This window comes from Amblyomma americanum, chromosome 1, assembly GCF_052857255.1.
Source record: "Amblyomma americanum isolate KBUSLIRL-KWMA chromosome 1, ASM5285725v1, whole genome shotgun sequence".
Lineage (NCBI taxonomy): Eukaryota > Metazoa > Arthropoda > Arachnida > Ixodida > Ixodidae > Amblyomma > Amblyomma americanum.
The window spans coordinates 540482600-540501461 of record NC_135497.1 but is presented as its reverse complement, the minus strand read 5'-3'; the positions used below and the strand labels follow the sequence as shown (position 1 = coordinate 540501461).

Genomic DNA, 18862 nt, shown 5'->3' with positions numbered 1-18862 from the left:
TATTCCAAGATGGTGTGCACAAATCACTACACCTCGATTCAGCCTGTAACACAGGAAAAAAAAAAATGAACACATGGTCTCCAATGTGTACTGTCTTTGCGAAATTGACCCTGATCTAGTACACAATAGTCGCAAAAAATAATAGAGCTGCGCTTTTACTGTAGCAATGTTACCCAGGGGAAAAGAAGCGCCAAAAACTTGCGAAAAACTTCTGCTTTAGTAAAGCGCATAGAGGCCGAAACCATCTGTTTGGCATATTTAGAAAAAAAAAATAAACGAGAGAGCTGTCAATTCTAGAACAGCATAAATAAGATAGGAATAAATTAGGTTCGGACATATATAAATCTCGAATTCATCACTGCAGTGGAAGGTTCTCACGAATTCACTGCGATCCGCAAAAGACCTGGCGTACTGTAGAGGAAACTCTACAAAATACCGCAAACAGAAATCCCGGTTGATATGTAAACAGGGGCGGGGGGTACTAAGAGGCGAAGCTCTCGCCAATGTAACGAACAAACACTTTTCAACATTTGGAAAGTTTGATGGCGCTGACCAACGGACATTTTGGCGCCAGCTTTATTTCAGTGCAGTTCATTACAGGTTTCGCTATTGTTCGCTTATCTGGGGAGTCACTGGGTAATGTAATCTTGAAAGGCCCTTTTTATTGCAAAAGAAATCTATTCGCTTTGTTGAAAATTTTTCAAGATATGACTCCACATATTCCTACTTCAGCGAGTACTACCTATACAAACGTTACACTACCAGCGACCGTGTCAGGCGGCATTCTTGGAACTCGTAGCCAATCGACAACAATGTTTTTTTTTTCTAAATTCACGAACGATATGGAACCCATATACTGGAACCCATCCCGATTTAATTCATCTTTTCCTGTCTGCTTTTCGTAAGCGAGCGAAAAGTCACTTCCTGGGAAGTGCACTATAGTTTTTTATTTTATTTTTCCTGCTTATATCTTTCGCACATTTCTTTTAATTTTCTTGGTAGGTACAGAGTTAGTTTCTACACATATGTTGCATCTGTGTCGGCTCTTGCAATGCTCTGTTCTGATATTTTTTTTGTTTTTTTTCTAGGCACGCATTCAGTTTCTATAGTTATGTTTGATTTGTCTTCTCTTGCACTCCCTTACAAAAATCAATGTTGACTTTGTGTTGAAATTCCAGCAACCCATGTCAACACACACTGTTGAAATTGTGTTGAAAAGGTGGCGAGTTTTGGGTGATTCAGTGTTGACAGCATGTTGAGCCCATGTTGAAAATTGGCACATGAGTTTCTGTTGTGCATGTGTTGAATTAATTCAACACTAACTGCTGTTGATTTTCTGTTGAAGTGATGTTGAAAAGCTAAAAGTTGATTATCTGTTGAATTTCGACCAATAAACAACAAAAAATGTGTACGATCATAAGTTAGCCAGCAGCTAACTTGGCACGTGGCGGCCAGCCAAAGAATGAGGCGCGATGAGCAACGGCAGAGATATGATTTAATGGCAGTTAGGCACGAGCACCATGCCACTGCCAGCCTCGTCGTCTTTGTAACACTATCTGGGGCCATGAGCGATTGTTCCGGATCATTGAAGAGTACAAAATGGTGATGAGCTTGAGGGGTGAAAGTAGTGCCACAATGAATAAGCTGGGCGAATGATTCCTGGTCCAGAAAACTTCCAGGCCGCAGTACAGTGCATACTGTACAGCGATCACTACTACCTCGTGCCTTTCTAGCTATCGGCAGCCAGGACTAGGTCTTCCCATGTCCACAGCTACCCATAAGCTCATGGCTCTCGGAATCTCCAATACCGTGAGCGAACTGATCGAAGCAACCCTCACCGCCCAGTATGAGCGGCTCACTCACACACGCTGGCCGAGCGGTACTGCAGCAAGTTGGGATCTCCCCGCCGAGATCGGCCCCAAGTTACGCTGAACTTACATCGGAATATCGCCTAAATCTCCGCATTCCTCCCATTCCCAAACGGATGCACCCGGAACACCACGCCGAGAGACGGGCCGACCGGGCTCGTCAGTTCGAGAAACGCTTCAGCAGACGTCCGGACGTCACGTATACGGACGCCTCTTACCATCCATCGAGGCCAGCGATGGTGGCGGTAGCTCTCGCCCCTCACCGCAGCTGGTACACAGCCTGCAGCATTCGCAATGCAGAAACAGTCACCGCAGCTGAGGAGGTTGCCATTATTGCGCTCGCACTAGCTGACCCTAATACCAAAGTCGTCATCAGTGACTCTCAACAGGCTATTCGCAATTACGATGCTGGCCGTATCTCTTGCCAGGCGTTACACATTCTACGTTCTACAGCACCCTCTTCCACATCTCGCTTACTTCTTTGGGCTCCAGCCCACGAGTCGCTCAGCGGAAACGCCCAGGCACACACTCTCGCTCGAGATCTCAGCTGCCGAGCCGAGAGTATGATCAGCCACCCTGCTTCCGCTGACACTAATATCCCACGCGCTTCTCTACTCACCACTTACACGGACATACTCCAGCACTACCGACTCCAAAGGTGCACATATCCTCCCGCACACCGCGATCTAACAAGACGCGAGGCCGTCCAATGGCGCAAACTACAAACTGGCAGCTTCCCACACCCCCTCTTATACAGCAGGATCTTTCCGGAACAGATAGCCCCCATGTGTAAACACTGCTCAACTCCGGCCACACTTATACACATGGTGTGGACTTGTACACATTACAACACAGACAACGCAAACACCCCAGAGACGTGGGAGTCTCTCCTGTGTACTTCCAAGCCAGCAGACCAACGCTGGCTTATCCAGTGCGCGGTGGAGGCCGCGGCATCCCAAAGGATCCCCGCCGACCTCCTCTAAGTCAGCGCAACCGGTCCTTTGACTGGTCCCCTGTTTTTGGGCGCAATAAAAGAGTTTACCTACCTACCAGCCAGGACCTAAAGTCAGAGCTGGTGGCAGGCAGGTACACCTCCCCAATGCAATGCCTCATCTCCTACTATGCACCATAGAAATCACCTTGTCCTTCTAAATTTACTACCACCTGTCAGATAAGCACAAGCTTGCCTGACTCATCCCCATTTCCATGAGTTTTGTACAGCTTAAAGCTGTAGTATGTACGTCATGTTAATTTAGCTGCGTCATATCACAATTCACCTCCAGACAGGCTAGTGCACTTTCTAGGTGATGAAGCCAGTGTGTACCTTGGATAAAGTGGGCATGCATTAGTAATTTTTTCGTGCACAGCTGGTTTGAACTATTTTGGATGAAGCAACCATTTTACTGCATCACACTCATTCAACTCGCAAATCTTTCAAGAAGTGATATTTCAGATATCTGCTTAGCTTAGAGACAAGTAGTTCTGTCAGCTGTAGATTATGAGCATATTCTGCGCGTTGTTACTGACCAACAACAAATATAGTTGGATATTCATTTTTTAACAGAAGGCAGGAAATAATAGTTGAACTCATTTCAGTTTATTTTAGTTCCCGTGCAAGGAGTGCTGCCAGGCTGTTTTTTAAATACGCCACATTGACTCCAGGAAAATGGTCACACGTGTACCCTGCAAAGATATAAAACAAATCACAATTACAGTGTGCTACATATCAACTGAAACACAAAGTCAATATTATTTGTGAGCACTGCCCTTGATCACCTCATCATACTGGTATGGTATATAGGGTTTACCATCCCAGAACAACACAAGGCTATAAGGGGCGCCGCAGTGGAAGGCTCCTGATTTGAACCACATGGCGTTCTGTGCACTGAAATATGGCCGCCGAGTGCATAACCACTGAGCCACTGCACTGGGGCATGCATGAAATTACATGTGCCGTCAAGAATGAGTCAATATGCCTGTCACTGCTTGCATGATATCAACTGAAACTATTGCCACAACTAGCTGCCTCAACTCTGTGAACATTACCATACTATGCTTACTTTCTCCTTGTACATGAAACTGAAGAGAGTACACTAAAGCATCGGGTTACACACAGAATGTGCACTTCAATACTGTCCGTCTTGAACAGTTTCAGCAATATTAATTGTTCAGGAAAAGTAAAAGAAAATTCGACATCCACAACCACTGAGAAACAGTAACTGCAAAAAAATAAACTACAATGTTGGGCAGGCTGGGTTATACTAAGATAAATGCTAAGTACACAAAAGCAGCAAAAGCAATTAAACTGCACAAGCAGATAAAACTACCTTCCTAAAGAACCACTGCCATGCTACTTGTGCATTAATTACAGTTGTGTATAGAACATTCAATTTTATAGCTCTGATTTCCATGGCACTCCACAAAGAAAGCATGTCAGCACAGATGTTTTACTCTGCTTCAAACAAAACAGTCTGCTAAAGAGTCCTATTATTCATACAGTAGCCTGTTATGGCCTATGGTAACCTTCATAGTGGTAAGGCAGATCTCGCATACCTCACCCAACTGAATGTGCCCATGCTTGCTTCAGCTATTTGCACCAGAAATGAGTCATGAGGACCGAGCTTACAGAACGCTAAATTTCATGAACGCACAGTTTATCTTGTGCCTCCTTAGCAAGTAATAAAGTGCAGTAACCGACGAGTAATTCGGAGTTCGATGAGGCACTGTCAGTTACCCCATAGAAGCGCATACATATTCACGACGGATATTTTGGACTTTCAAAGTCCGAAAGTTTGATTTTTCAGACTAATTTCAGTCGCCTGCGGGCCAAAATCGGCCATCTTATTGGCTTTTTGCTGGCGCAAAAGGCGCCATCTTGGATTGAGGTGGATTTACTCTGCAGTTGGATTGGCTTGAAATACTTTTGGTACCTCATTTTTGCCAGTAGAGGTCCCTGCGATCTCTGACACTTCGAGGTGGCAGTCGGATAGTCATCGCCGTCAACTTGCTTTTGTTGCCAAAATTCTCGGGGGCAGTTATCGCTTGTCTCATACGTTGAAAATTAAAAACTGGTTGTTGGGGGAAGGAAGTGGCGCAATATCTGTCTCACACCTCGGTGGACACCTGAACCGTGCATTAAGAGAAGGGATAAAGAAGGGACTAAGAGAACAATGAGGTGCCATAGTGGAGGGCTCCGGAGTAATTTCGACTACCTGGGGATCTTTAAACGTGCACTGACATCGCACAACTCAGGGGCGCCTGTGCATTTCGCCTCCATTGAAATGCGGCCGCTGCGGTCGGGTACGAACCCGGGGAATCCGGATTAGTAGCCGAGCTCCCTAACCACTGAGCCACCACAGCGGGTCTCATACAGTCATTCGCCGTTTCGTCACTTGGATTTCTCCGACCGTGTCGACAGAGTGACGCTCCGTCTTCATGAAGTTACATCCATTCGCAATTTTGTGATTGCTTTGAACGAAAAGTGCCTTGTCTTTGAGTGTGTTTGACAAGCGGTGTAGTGCACACTTGGGTTGTGGATAACATGGCCCCGCCAGGTCCATGAAGGAAGCGCGGGAAGTATTAAGCTAAACGCCGTGACCTTGCTGTCTAGCGTAGACAGTGAAAGCACAACTTTGGCACATATCGTCGGCAGCAAGAGAAATTTTCCGCTTAACTTCTCTTTCGCTGCGAAACACTGCCACCGAGTCGCACTCATGACGCCAAAACAAAGCAGGGAAATAGTGCAAACTGGGGTGCAGTACATGAAGGAGTGCCCGACACTAGGCTCAACAACACTGTCTGAAGAAAACGTGGCCAATGGCGGGGGAAGAATAGACAGACTATGAATGTGGATTCCGCTACACGTTTCGCTGGCCCCTCGTCGACTTGACAAGCGTTGACGACAATGAGAATGGCAGACTACACGTGGAAGGCCGCCATCGCGCACTGCTGTGAAGCTGACCCCCCAAAAGAAAAAATTAGCAGGTAACTCGCACCCTCACTTATTAAAGGCGTTTTTTTAAATTTCGGTGCAGGTTATACGCGAGCAAATGCGGCACGTGCCAGCACTTTCTCATGGTGCAGCGTCTGTTTTTAAGGTATGCATTGGGTGACTGATAAAATATGTCAGCCTATTTGCCCACACACTTCTGCCAGCCACGCAAACATCCCCACTCATGTGGTCCCTCCACCTTCGCACATGACTGCACATGCCAGGTTTGGTGTTTTCAGCATACCATGTGGGCTAAGATATCTGCCAGCACACATTTCTGGTAGGAGTAATATAATAAACAACCATGAGAAATGTTAGCACAAGGCAGTTTGCGGTCTGTGGACCTTGTAGTCTTCACCTATGGAAAAGTTTATGTAGACATAGAAAAGGGGGGTGCCAAGTACCATAATATGGCACAAAAGCAGTGCTGTCGCCATGGGCGCAACCAATACACACACACTTGCAAGTGCTGTTGTGCTGTGGAATGTTATGTTAATCTGGCGCTAGAAAAATTAGCCTTCTAGGCTGAAGCCATGACAGTACAGCCCATAAAAGAAGTGCACCAAATTTCTGAGCAGCGAGGCAGTGGAGTGTTGGAAGGGACTGCTCTAAAGTCTTGCAAGCAGCCGGGTCTCTCTCATAACTTAAAACTCGAACTTAACTACATGGCCTATACTTTTCCTTCAATGCTTTGCTATAGTTTGGCCCTTAATTTTTAAGCAAGCAAGCAGAGAAGAGATGGAACACTCACCTATCACAGCAGACAGCCGAACAGGGTCTAGGGCCTCCTTCACAGGAAGGCCCTTTTGCACGTTATTCTTCATCCCATAGAGGGACTTTCCCCTCAACTCCTCCTCCGTGAACACATTCCGAAGGAGCGCCCTGGCGAATTTCCCAGGGCTGCTTTGACACTGCCGCTCCAACATTTGCAGAATGGTGCGGTCAACCAGTACGCCATTCCCAATGTCAACCTGCAAACAGCACAGCAATCAAAGATAAAGGCAAGCAAGCGAATTCAGCTGTTTCAATGGAAATGCTAGATTGCCCGTTATCCTCTGTGCAGTTGGGATGTCAGCAGTTGTTTAATGCGAGGAAATTACTTAACTGTACTGCAACTGCAAAAATTTTTCGAAAGAGATCCTGCATTAATGGGTTCAATGCGAATTGTAGTGCTGTAATAGCCTAGCGACTAGATGAAGTGCCTGCAAGGAAAGCATGGGCTCTTTCACGTTACCTGAGCATATTGCACTGTATGACCATCTACTTCAGGGGTCCTCAAATTGGATCTATGGTACACCGAGGTATGATGGAGGGCTTTTTGGGGTTTCCTGAGCATCTATTTACATGCATGCCTCTACAATAACCTTTTCAATTGCCAATTTTTTTAGGACTGATCACACTGCAACTGATTAGTGCACAGCCAGTCATAACTTAATTTGGTCATTTCTTCGATACGTGTTTCATAACCTGTTCGTGCTCAGCACTTCGCGGAAAAGATTTGAGGAATTTATGGTTGTAGACGGCTCAGTTGGTATACTAAGGCACCAATGCGTGTCTGATTTAGCATTTCGTCTCCATGCCTTGAGGAAGCAACAAGGATGATTGCACGTGGCTGGCTAAGCGAAAAACATGCATGTGCTGCCGATCACCCGCAGTGCCCTCTTTCTGGCGATTCTCCCTTTCACTGTCCGGTGGGGCGACGGTCTGCAGACATGCAGATATACATTTTAGGACATGCCTCTAATGGGCTCATGCATGAATTCAAGAAGCCGTGATAACTTCTCTATCGAATGCCAGAGAAAATTTCAAACGCAGAAGAGTACCTCACTTGTATATTCAAGAGTATGTGCAACGATCATATTTTAGCTCACAAACCTTTGCACATGGCACAACAGGCTGATCTGGCTCCTTTTTGGACTCCAGCATCCTCTCCAGCCGTTTCACCATTTTGGCTGGCACTGCAATGGACAGGGAAAGAAAATTGTTAGCATTCTATTAAAACAGGAAGAATGTGAGCACACCACTCAAAGCCCAGGCAGCAACCCGCAAGTAAGTAGTCTATTTTCCAGTTGTAAACAAAACACACCTATAAACATCTACCATTATAAAAAAGTATGGAATCAGTTAAAAGGGCCCTGAAATGAATTCGATGAGCTTATTCTAGTGCAACATATCTGCAGAGGTGGTCTTTATAAGCATTCAATTCATATTTGAAAGCTGTGCATGAACACTATAATTTGAAATAATTTTTAAATCTCTGCTCGCAGTACCTCGCAATCGATTAAGGAGACACACCTCATCGTGCGTCCCCCACCCCAATGACATCAGTGGGCAGAGGCGGTGAGGCGTGTCTCCGTAACCGGTTGCAAGCTACTGCGAGCAGATTTTTAAAAAATTATTTCCAAATGATAGGGTCCATGCAGAGCTTCCAAATATGACTCGAATGCCCACAAAGACCACCTCTACAAATCTGGTCCACTAGAATGAGCCCATCAAAATGATATCAGGGGCCCTTTAAAACAAAAACACCGGTTTCTGGGCATGTTAAGGGTAGCCAATGCCTGTTTCGCAGAGCAGGGTTTGTACATTTTCCTTTCCAAAATACACAAATATTCAAGAGGCATTCCTATCGCTGGCCTATATTTTAAATTTACATGAATAAAAATACTGCCACAAGGTTTCGTTTCCTCCAAAAAGCGCAAGGGGCCTAGCATCTAAGCTGTAGCAGCCGCATAGATTCTAGGAAAGTTTATTATCATTAGTAGTGAATATTGCTCGCCAATGTGTGGAACCAAAGGTTTATAGCTACTTAGAATAAAGCTGGAATTCAACCTAGTTCATGTACAAAATGATGAGCCATTTCAGTGGAGTGTACTGTATCAAGGCTCTCTCAAAGATTCTCCAGAAACTGGGTGTTAGGTTGAACACTATCTGTCATCTATACAACTGGCTGACAAACACATTTTTTAAAAATGAAGAAACATCTCCAAGTGCAAAGCCTATCCACAAGCTATCAACTGAAGAACTTTTTGCAAACATTTTCACACAGTTCATATGATGGGCCTTGCTTGAGTCCATGAGATGCCCTAGAGTATATTGCGCATAAATAAAATCTCAAATTGCAAGATATGTCCGAGATGTCGCTCTGCTTAAAAACAAACACAGACGTCTTACATTAAAAATGAATATTGCATTGTTAACCAGCCTGATTAAAACACTCATATCTGAAATGAACACCAAGAAAGAGATTGTTATGACTTGTGCTTACCAGCAAGGAGAAGGAAAAGGAAAGACATGGAAGGTTAATCAGAACAAACCATTTTGCTGTGCTGCACTGTGAGAAAGGAGTGTCGGGGCAATGGTGAAGCAGAAAAAGAAGCAAGAGGAAAATGAAATCAGTAAACAATGTCAGCACAGACATAAGTTTGAAAACTCAGGCAGGCAAATATTTTCGTTAAGCAATAGATATGGCAATACTAACAATGCCCAACGGTGCGTGCTTATAAAGAGACCATCTTGATCTGAAAGTGTTGACAGTTAAAGGCAAAGAATAAACAGTGCTGTAGAAGAGGAAACATTACACCCGCTGAGCACGAACACAGTACAAATGTATGCTTCGGGCATAGAACAGTTGTATATGTGAAGTGGTGATCAAGAACCAGCAGACTGCACACAGTTATGCTAAGTATTCAGACATGTATGACGTAATGCCTCCAAGTACAAAATGCACGCACTTAATGATTTATTGCAAGAACAGGTTTCATGCCAAAACTAAAATTTCAAGTGCAAGGAATGTGAAGCCATCCCAGAATTCTCACCAGCTATTTTCTCGGCTGCTTCCAGCTGCCTCTTCAAGCTTTCATTTTCATTTCTCAGGCAGGAAATCTCCTCCTGCTGCTCCTTAAGCTGCTGTGCAGCTGATCTACAGCATGGGTGTTCCTGAAGAAGTGGCATGACAATTATTGAAATGTAAAATATTTTAAAAATTGAAGCATATCCTTGTGCAGTTTCAACCACTTCTGGCTGTAGTATACATGCCAGATGTCTTCAGTATTAAAAAAAAAGGTTTGGTTTTTGTAATGATTGCAGTAGTTTACTGCATGACCACTTAAAACTGAATAGCATGCACTTCAGCTGTTCTAATGTCCACATGATATGCGCTACTAGCAAGGGCTACACATTTCTAACATAATGAAACATCCAGCACTGAAAAGTATGAGTATTTCAGATTGCATTTCATTACTGAGGTAGAAAAACTGAATCCACAAAAAAAAAACCACTATCAAGGACACAGGCGAATATGAACAATCTGCTTACGTGTGCACTTGTCACAAATAAACAAGCACCATGTGCAAAAAAACTACCTTTATAGTTTAGAAGCCACTTTACTGCTGTTGCATATTCTCATCAAGTACCACATGCATTAAATGAAAAACACTAACTTCAACCAAGACACCAATGGATTAACATAATGCACCATCCGTTAGTTCATAATATGAACACCCACAAGTAATTAGCGCTTCAGGTTTGCCCCTGATTTGGTTTGAGAAGAAAAGAGGAGCACACACTGTGCAATTTGTAGACAAAGGCATGCTTTGGCAGTGGGAATCCTAAAGTTCAGCCATGTTTGTGCACACATATGGAACCACCCCTTGACTCCACCAAAACAAAGGGCAAATATACCAACCAAAATGTAAGGACTATTTCAGCCATTTGACTGGCACTCTTAGAGGTTGTGACCCCTGGCAGCACCCATTACCAGTTAATAGAATGGCAGCAAATAACTTGCGAGTCCATGCTTAGTGACAGTTTTCTTGTTTATTATTAAGCAATTCAGTCATATGTAATGTGAAACTAAAAAAGAACAAATTGATTTGGTTTACTTTGGAGGTACTGCGTACCCAGCCCTTATTTTTCCATCAAATGGGAGTTTAAGGATGAAGCGAAAACCTGCTAGTGGTTTTATGCCATTATACAATACAACTGCCATCTACTCTGCCAGGGTGGCTCGGTAGTTATGGTGCTCGGCTTCTAACCCTAAAGACTAGATATACCGTATGACCTCTCCCACTGCGATTCTACGCTGTTTGTCACCAGTGGCTCAGAGTGGCATTTACAAATGCCTATTCGGACCTCATCACAATGGCAGACTCTCCTGCACGTGAGAACTACGGGTTTGATGAGCGGATCGGGCACCTACTTAGCGACTGCCTACGGTTTGAGTGTGAGTGCACCCTCCCAACCACTTGGGCCCTTGTCCTCCACCCCCATAAGCAAGGTTTGTAGTGCACTGCACCTAACATTAATATAAGAGGAAAGCAGTGAAGGCGGTTTTGAAATTTTTAAAGCTCTCACAGTTGAGTTTCTGGCTATAAACTATGCACCTACTACAGTCAGATACAGCTCAAGAAAGAAGTGGCAAAATGCCCCAAAGGAGGACCTTCTTTCATTGGCATCAACCGATCTTTATGCCATTATGGTTAATCCATGGCTAATTGCAGTCAATCAACCTCTAGCTCTCAATCCCCAGCAGCCGCAGAGCAACTAACCAAGGCGACACTCTAAACAACAATGCAGTGGAGAGTCCTAACAATCGCTCGATCCAGACAGGCTGCCATTGGAAACTAAACCTGGCAACATGTAACGCAAAAACCTTAAGAGTGAGGCTAGCCTGGCAGTGTTAGAAGAATTTCCAGGTATTGGATGTCTAGGGTTTAGTGATGTTAGGAGGGCAGATGAAGCATATAAAATGTTAACGGGTGACACCGTACTATGTTGCTGATTAATGTCAAGGAGAGAGCTAGATGTGACATCCCTGGAAACAAAAAGGAATTCTGCAGCCTTAATGAGATGTTGGCAACTATTGTAATTGAGCTTAACGAGAAGGTTGTACCGCCATCAGCATGCTTAACATGAACGCTCGGCAGCATGGCTTGGGCTGGCTTGGACTGATGTCAGCGCTGCGACGCGTCACAATTTTGGTACGACTGTCAGGTCATGAATGACGCCACATGGAGGTCGGCCAGTGGTAGGTTTGTATAGAGGAGCGACATGTATACGCTTGTCTGAAGTGGCAGTGCTCGACTTGCTGTACTATAAGGACGCTTGATGACATCACCCATTTCACTTGCTATCTGTGATTTTCGATACCACCTGCGAGTACACATACGACCCATAAGCTTTTAGTGCAAAAGCAGTTTTGCTCACTAACATCAACCAGGAATTTTGTGATCATTGGATCTTGTGCAGTTTCCTAGCAATAGCGATGATACATCAGGTAAGTTAAAAAGAAATCAAGATAACATCCACCACTGGGAGTCGAACCCGCGGCGAGGTGAACTGATCAGATTTGCAGGCCACTGCGCGAGAGCACTAGGCTATCACCGCAGCCAAACACACCTCGTGTTAAACTGCAGAACACAGTTATGCCGTGAATTGCACATCTGCAGTGCAAATAGGCTTATAGGGGTTTAACGTCCCAAAGCAACTCAGGCTATGAGAGACGCCGTAGTGAAGGGCTCCGGAAATTTCGACCACCTGGGGTTCTTTAACGTGCACTGACATCGCACAGTACACGGGCCTCTAGCATTTCGCCTAAACCGAAATTTGACCGCCGCGGTCGAGATCGAACCCGTGTCTTTCAGGCCGGCAGCCGAGCGCCATAACCACTAAGCCACCGCGGCGGCTGTTGCAGTGCAAACAGATCAGACAAGCTTAACAGGAGTGTAATATTGTCCCCAGATGTGTCGACGGCCCAGCAAAGCAAAATCATGACCTCTACTCAGTTTTACTGCGTTAAAGAGACTATGGGACTATGCAATGAATAATAAGTCACTTGTAAATGTTTTCAATGCTTAGAAATGATGCTAAGAAGCATTCACACCAAGTACGAGTCTTCGAAACTGAACCGGCAATTTATTATGAATTTTTAAAAACCGTGTTTTTTAAAATTTCCGGGCTGATTGGTGTCCTCGTAGTGACCGATTTTTAAACTTATATTGTGAAAAAAGACGTCACTGTACCCATGACGTCGCCAGGCCACCACACGCTCTCATTCGCTGGAGCCACGGCAGCCACGAAGTCACAGGCACACTTCCGGTAGCCGTGAAAATCGTCTGCTCGTGCCACCGCACGACTCTCTCGGGCAAGCGCGAGCCAGGGCATTGCCTTCGCGCATATGGTTTCAATTTTCCTCTGCCGCCTCCTTCTGTATGGAGTTCCGGAGCCACTCGCAGTGGCTCGTCGAGTCGCTACTGTCGTCACTGGCGTTCAGTCGGTATGGCGTGAACGCATAGGGCTCGATGCCCATCGCGGCCGTAAGAGCGAGCAGTCGCACCTTGAGGTTCCGGTCTATTACTGCTAACTACAACAGACGACAAGCAAAGAAACCCGACGCGCGCCGCAATCACGCCGCCGACGCTGCTGCTGGGGTGCTAGGAGCGACAACCGGAAGTTGCAAAAGGAACGTCAGCGGATGACGTATTCATGGGCGGGGCCCAGTCCCAGAGCTGTTTTCTTTATTTTTGTCTGGTGCCCCGCGTGTACGAGTTGAGGGGGGAGAGGAGGAGCGTAATTTTAAATCGTCTATATCTTCGGTGTTATTGATGCTAGCTTAAAAATTCTTGCATTGGGGTGACGAGTGATGAAATGCCTATCTCTCGTCTGCTTTATGTAATCTCAATTTATTGCAGTCCCTTGAAAACCCTACAAATTTTATTGCCATATGCCCTGAAATTATTTATTTTCCTGCTGTATTGCAGGCTAGAAAATGGCAGGCTTTGCACAATGTTTGCTAGGCTAGGGGAATCACACCCTTTACAGAAAATTGAAAATTGATTTCTTGGGGAAAGGAAATGGCCCAGTGTCTGTCTCACATATCAGCAGACACCTGAACAGGACACCTGAACCCTGCCATAAGGGAAGGGATAAAGGAGGGACTAAAAGAAGAAAGGAAGAAACAGGTACCGTAGTGGAGCTTTTAGTCCATTGCAGGTTTTTGTTCAATAATATGATACTTATACAAGTGGTAATGCTAGGGTTGAGGTCCATCATATTTTGCACTTTCTACATGCTGAATGGAAAGAATGGTACCCAAATATTAAGGAACCGTGCTGAGTGCGAAAAGGAAACTGCGGATAACCTAGAACATCGCGGAAACGACACTGCAGATTTGGAGACTCCAGACGAGACGTCATTGATGAGTGTTGCCCTGTACAGCAGTCTGTGTTGAAAGGGACACAGGATGAGCGCTCGTCCTGTGTCCCTCTCTTGTCCTCGTTTGTCTCATGCTAAGGCAACCTGGATATCATGAATCACCAACTGGCCTAAAACTCCACTTTATTAAAAGCTTAGTTTGAATCGCATCAACGAGTCTAGCTCAAGACATGTAAGTGCAGTTCTTATGCCCCGACACTAGATCTCCAGAGCAGCATGGACTATGCAGGAAGCCGCCCTGCAAAGAACCCTTCGATGCACACTTTGAGGCCAAACTCGAAAGGCATGCAAGACATCGCACACCATGTTGCTTTGCTGAGATAAGCAAACCGCAACATTTTCCGGGTGCACATGAGACTGCAGCCACGACCAAAAAGTGGCAAAACAAGCCTGTCAAGTGGGTGCTCTTCCCCCGCCGGTCAGACACAGGAGTAAGACAAGTCGACCAGTCAAATCGAGCTGCACTCCAGCTGTGGTTAGCTGCCGTAAACATACTGAGATATTATCTCAGCAACAGTGGCCAACGCTCAATGGAACTGGCGTCAGTCCAAGCCATGCTGTCAAGCATTCGTGTTAAGTGTGCCGACAGCAGTGCAGGCAATGAACTTATGGTCGTGAACACAGAAACCTATGGCAGATAGCTACAAACTCTAGTTGTGGCAATGCGCGGTGGCTACTTTTCACAATGTGGCAAAAAGGGTTCTGCTGCCTTGCCTGCTTCTGGCAAACGGAGAAACACACCTCCCTTTCTACTGTTTTTTAAAGCAATCGCCGTGCATCACCACAAGTAGAGTTCGAGGCTGCTCGGCACGCACTTCAGTGCTCATGCTCATAAATTTCATGACTGCGCAGGTTTACACAGCTATACCCAGACATTATGAGGAGATGTTTGAAAGATTCTAAGGAGACATTGTTAACTATGCCTGGAACCCGACAGGGTCAGTTTAAGCGAAGCAGGAGAGGCCTTTGTTTTGCAGTGGACGTAGCATAGTTAGTCTGATGATAATTTGATCAATGCACACCCCCACACACAAAAACCCCTACCATCAGCAGCAATATGCAGCATTGTAGATCATGCTATTACAAATGATTAGCAACTCATCGTCGTAGCAGCAAGCGCAGGGGCACCTATGCATCAGCTAGGTTTGGGCTGCTAAGCACATGCAACGAACTACCATCTGCACCAATGCAATAATTGGCAACAGACCTTAACAAAGTCCTGAGCAGTTCGTTACTTTATAGCCCTTGCATGCAGTTGTGTGACCGTTCTTGTGGTCTCTACTTTTTCTCAGGCGTGTACAAACAGCCCAGGCCTGGATGTCCTCTAAAGTATTTGGTTTCCCGCCTTTCCGTCTTTTGCGGCAAAAATTTATAAGACACTATTTAAATACCACACAGAGAAAATAAGCGATGGCCTAGGCAGTAAAGCGTTTACATATGCAACTTCTGCGTGCAGGTTGCGAATGCACGTGGAACAAATTTTTGTTCCCTTGCTCGTCAAGAGGCACAGGAACAAAGTTATTAGTAAACCTGATACAGTAAATTGCCCCGCATTAAAAGCATGTTACAATAACAGCATCTGTGGTGAAATGCCCACAGTTATCCTTGATATTGCGTTCGCCACCGCGCACGCACAAATATTCAAACGGCCCCCCTTGAACTGAAATCGCTTTGAAATGAACGACAGTGCAAAGAACACACGTAACAGCATTATTGATACGCACATTGCACGTGGACATCCCGGCTGACGGTTGGCTGTCCTCCCTCCGCCTGTCCACGCATTCTGGCGCTTCCGCGGCAAGTTTCGCCCTTTTTTTTTCTAGTGAGGCTTGTTTACCTGTCAGAAACAATGCAAATGAACTCCACTACCTGAAAAGGCGTAAACTTGACTAAACACGCAAAAGAAATACAAGTACTCACCTAGGTACAGCAATTCAGCTTTCGCCGGCTGCTCGCCCTCCTTCCAAAAAACGCTCACAACTGAGCCTTTCAATTGTTTTATGGCGCCTTCTTCGGTTAAAAGTCGGATGCCGATGGCAGGGTCCGCGAGGGTTTTAACAGGATAAACATCCCACTTAGCTTCCTCCACCCATTTTATCAAAATGTGGCTCATTGTCACGGAGTGGGTAGAAACACGAGGCCTTCCTGTAGCACCTGCTGAACCGACTGGACCGCAAACAGGGCTTGGTGGCTTGGCTTGGATGGTTGGAATTACAGGTGCGGTATTTGGCTGCACTCATGCCTTTTGCCGCTAGGGAAGGGCACCTACGGTTGGTGTGGCGCTACAGTCAACCTGTTGGGCAAGATTGCATTTGCCATTACTTTACTTCAAGCACGCTTCATTACTCGATTTCAAAATAATAAGACAGGAAAAATTCACCGGTAGGCAGTGAGAGGAGAGTAATCATTTATCCTAGCACATGCACTTAACACCGCGTTCGAAAATTGCATACGCGAATGCCAGTAGCGCCGTCATAAATAGCAGACGATGACAACAACATCCGAGCGCCCATGCGAGCGCCCTTCCTTTGTTACTGGTAGAAGCGACCGACGATCCTTTGAAAGTTTCTTGGAAAGCACGGGTGACCATAACACGGAAGATATATATAGCTTCCTGTCCCATATAATCTCCAGTTAACCTGGTACTGTGCCTGCTGCCACCATGCCTCCGAAAAGGCAGTACAGTAAATACTTATGGGACTCGTCGGCCGAGGTTCCGCATCGTTCAAAGTGTAGGTTCAAGCAGCGGGAGTTACTTGGCGCGCCATCAGCTTCTCGAGCTGATAGTGACTCGGATGAATCGGGTGATGAAAGCTCCTATGCAAGTAATGAAGAACAGAACACAGCCGGCGTTACAGATTCCAGCTCTGGTGCCTGTGCTGGGGAGACTGCGCACAGCCGCTCACGTTCTTGTGAATCTTCTGAAGGCGCTTTTCCCGAAGATGTCTCATCGGACGAAGTTGACGACGTCTCGTCCGAAGAAAGCGAGCCTGAACCGCATGAACCCGAAAGTCACGAGGCCTCACCGGATGAGCGGACTGGTGAATTGGTAACAGCCCTTGCCATTTGTTTCTGCATGTGCGGTGAACTGCTGAATTAAGGGAACACGCGATCGTGTGGCCTCCGAGTTTCGCGAAGCGCTGCCGCGAAAGCTGGCGAGAAAAGACTTCATGATAAGAAGCATGCGCCGTTAGTACGCTTGGTTGCTTTTTCCGGGCATGCGCCTGGTGCTGCTTTCGCCGTCAGTCGGTTGTAGAGTTTCACGAAGCGTGGAGGCCACGCAGTCGTGTGTATTCTTTAGCCGCCGTGGTGGCTCAATGGTTGTGACGCTCGGCTCCTAACCCGAAATACGCGAGTTAGATCCCTGCCGCGGCGGTCGAATTTCGATGGAGGCGAAGTTCTAGAGGCCCGTGTACTGCGCGATGCAAGTGCACGTTAAAGAACCGCAGGTGGTCGAAATTTCCGGAGCCCTTCACTATGGCGTCCCTCATAGCCAGAGTCATTTTGGGATGTTATACCCCCATAGACTATAGACCAGATCATTTATCAGTAGGCCGTACTGTACTGCAGTATGAAAAGGGATAATGGATTATATGTTGTTTGACAGGAGCTTATAGCAGAACCTTATAGTTAGGTTATTTTCAGTTTAAGTGCTGCTTCTTTTTAAGAGCCGCCATGCAATGTTGACAGGAGAATATAGTATTTTTCAATTTAAATGCTGTTCCTTGTTTAAGAGATGAAGAGCCCACAGAGTTCTTATCCCTTTGTAAGAGAGCTTAACATTTGTTGCACTTGCTTCAAGTGTCAGCAAATGGACAACTGTGCACCTATGTACTGTCGGGAAGAAAAGTCTGCAGGACCAGCGAGTGACAACAGAAATGGAAAAATTATTATTGTCCGGTTGCTTGAGGCCGCACTTCTAGATGTTGAAGTCTGGCTTACATGCTCTTATATGCAGTATTTAAATGATGTGGCAGTCATAAGAGGCTCCTGTGTGACTAGATTGCTTGTTGCACATAAAGTTGCGTCTCGATAGTACATTTTTGCATGCTGAAAGCTACCAAACAACAAAACATCACTTAGCATGTTTCTATCTGTCACTAATAGGCACCCTTCGTTATCTGCATTTACAAGTGCAGGTGCACCGTTCATCATATCCCATTAAGACGGAGAAAAAATTCAAAAGCTTTTGAGCCTCTTCCATCAGTAAACTGCCTTACAATACTTTCTGACATAATTTGCAGTCCTAATGCAGGTGTTTTTTATGTCGAGAGGACTGCGGTATGGCCGCACAGCACACTTGACGAGCACACTTGAGGTCTCTTCACAAAGTCATTGCCACAAATGTGTACCACTTTTTTTTATGCAAACTAGTAGTTGAAATGCTTGAAAGTGATGTCATTTAATTTCTAGTCATTCTGAGTGCAATTTTATCTTTTGTTCGCTAAGACGCATACAGTCTAGCAACGAGATGCATTGTAATGTCATGAAGACGATTGGTAATGCAGTAATGTACAGTTATAAGAGCATCTTCCACGCACAGCGTTTTTCATGAAACCTTGCTCGTTTGCTCAGAACACGCTCGCATTGCACTTCAAATGTTGGTTACTGTTTTTTTTTCTTTTTTTAGGATGACTTGCTGTTTCCAGGAGCAAATATAACGCAAGCAGAAAGCTTGCTCATGGTGATGGCTCACAGTTTGCGACATGGCTGCTCCAAGGAGGCGACAGAGAGCCTAGTAAGACTTATTGGTGCCCACTTGCCCTCAGGGGTGACATACCCAGGATCG

General features: G+C 45.6%; 1 protein-coding gene across 2 annotated transcripts; it reads right to left on the bottom strand.

Moving 5' to 3' along the window:
- Positions 1–3443: 3443 nt before the first annotated feature.
- On the bottom strand, positions 3444–16125 carry LOC144116297 (uncharacterized). 2 transcript variants are annotated; one of them, XM_077651036.1, is made up of 7 exons: positions 15994–16125; positions 15798–15910; positions 9678–9798; positions 9128–9193; positions 7735–7817; positions 6611–6830; positions 3444–3551 (listed from the first exon to the last, which is right to left on the bottom strand). In XM_077651036.1, exons 4-7 carry the CDS (start codon positions 9153–9155, stop codon positions 3466–3468), a joined length of 417 nt encoding a protein of 138 aa, XP_077507162.1. In that variant the 5' UTR covers positions 9156–9193; positions 9678–9798; positions 15798–15910; positions 15994–16125; the 3' UTR covers positions 3444–3465. The 2 variants fall into 2 exon arrangements, with proteins under 2 accessions (XP_077507162.1, XP_077507163.1); XM_077651037.1 differs by having other exon boundaries at positions 9128–9188.
- Positions 16126–18862: the final 2737 nt, after the last annotated feature.

Excerpts from the sequence above, each read along its gene's own strand:
- LOC144116297 (XM_077651036.1), bottom strand. The coding sequence starts at position 9,155 with ATGTCTTTCCTTTTCCTTCTCCTTGCTG. Across the intron at positions 7,818-9,127 it reads CCTTTTCCTTCTCCTTGCTG|TGCCAGCCAAAATGGTGAAA; the intron begins GTAAGCACAAGT and ends TGTCCATTGCAG. Across the intron at positions 3,552-6,610 it reads TCGGCTGTCTGCTGTGATAG|GGTACACGTGTGACCATTTT; the intron begins GTGAGTGTTCCA and ends ATATCTTTGCAG.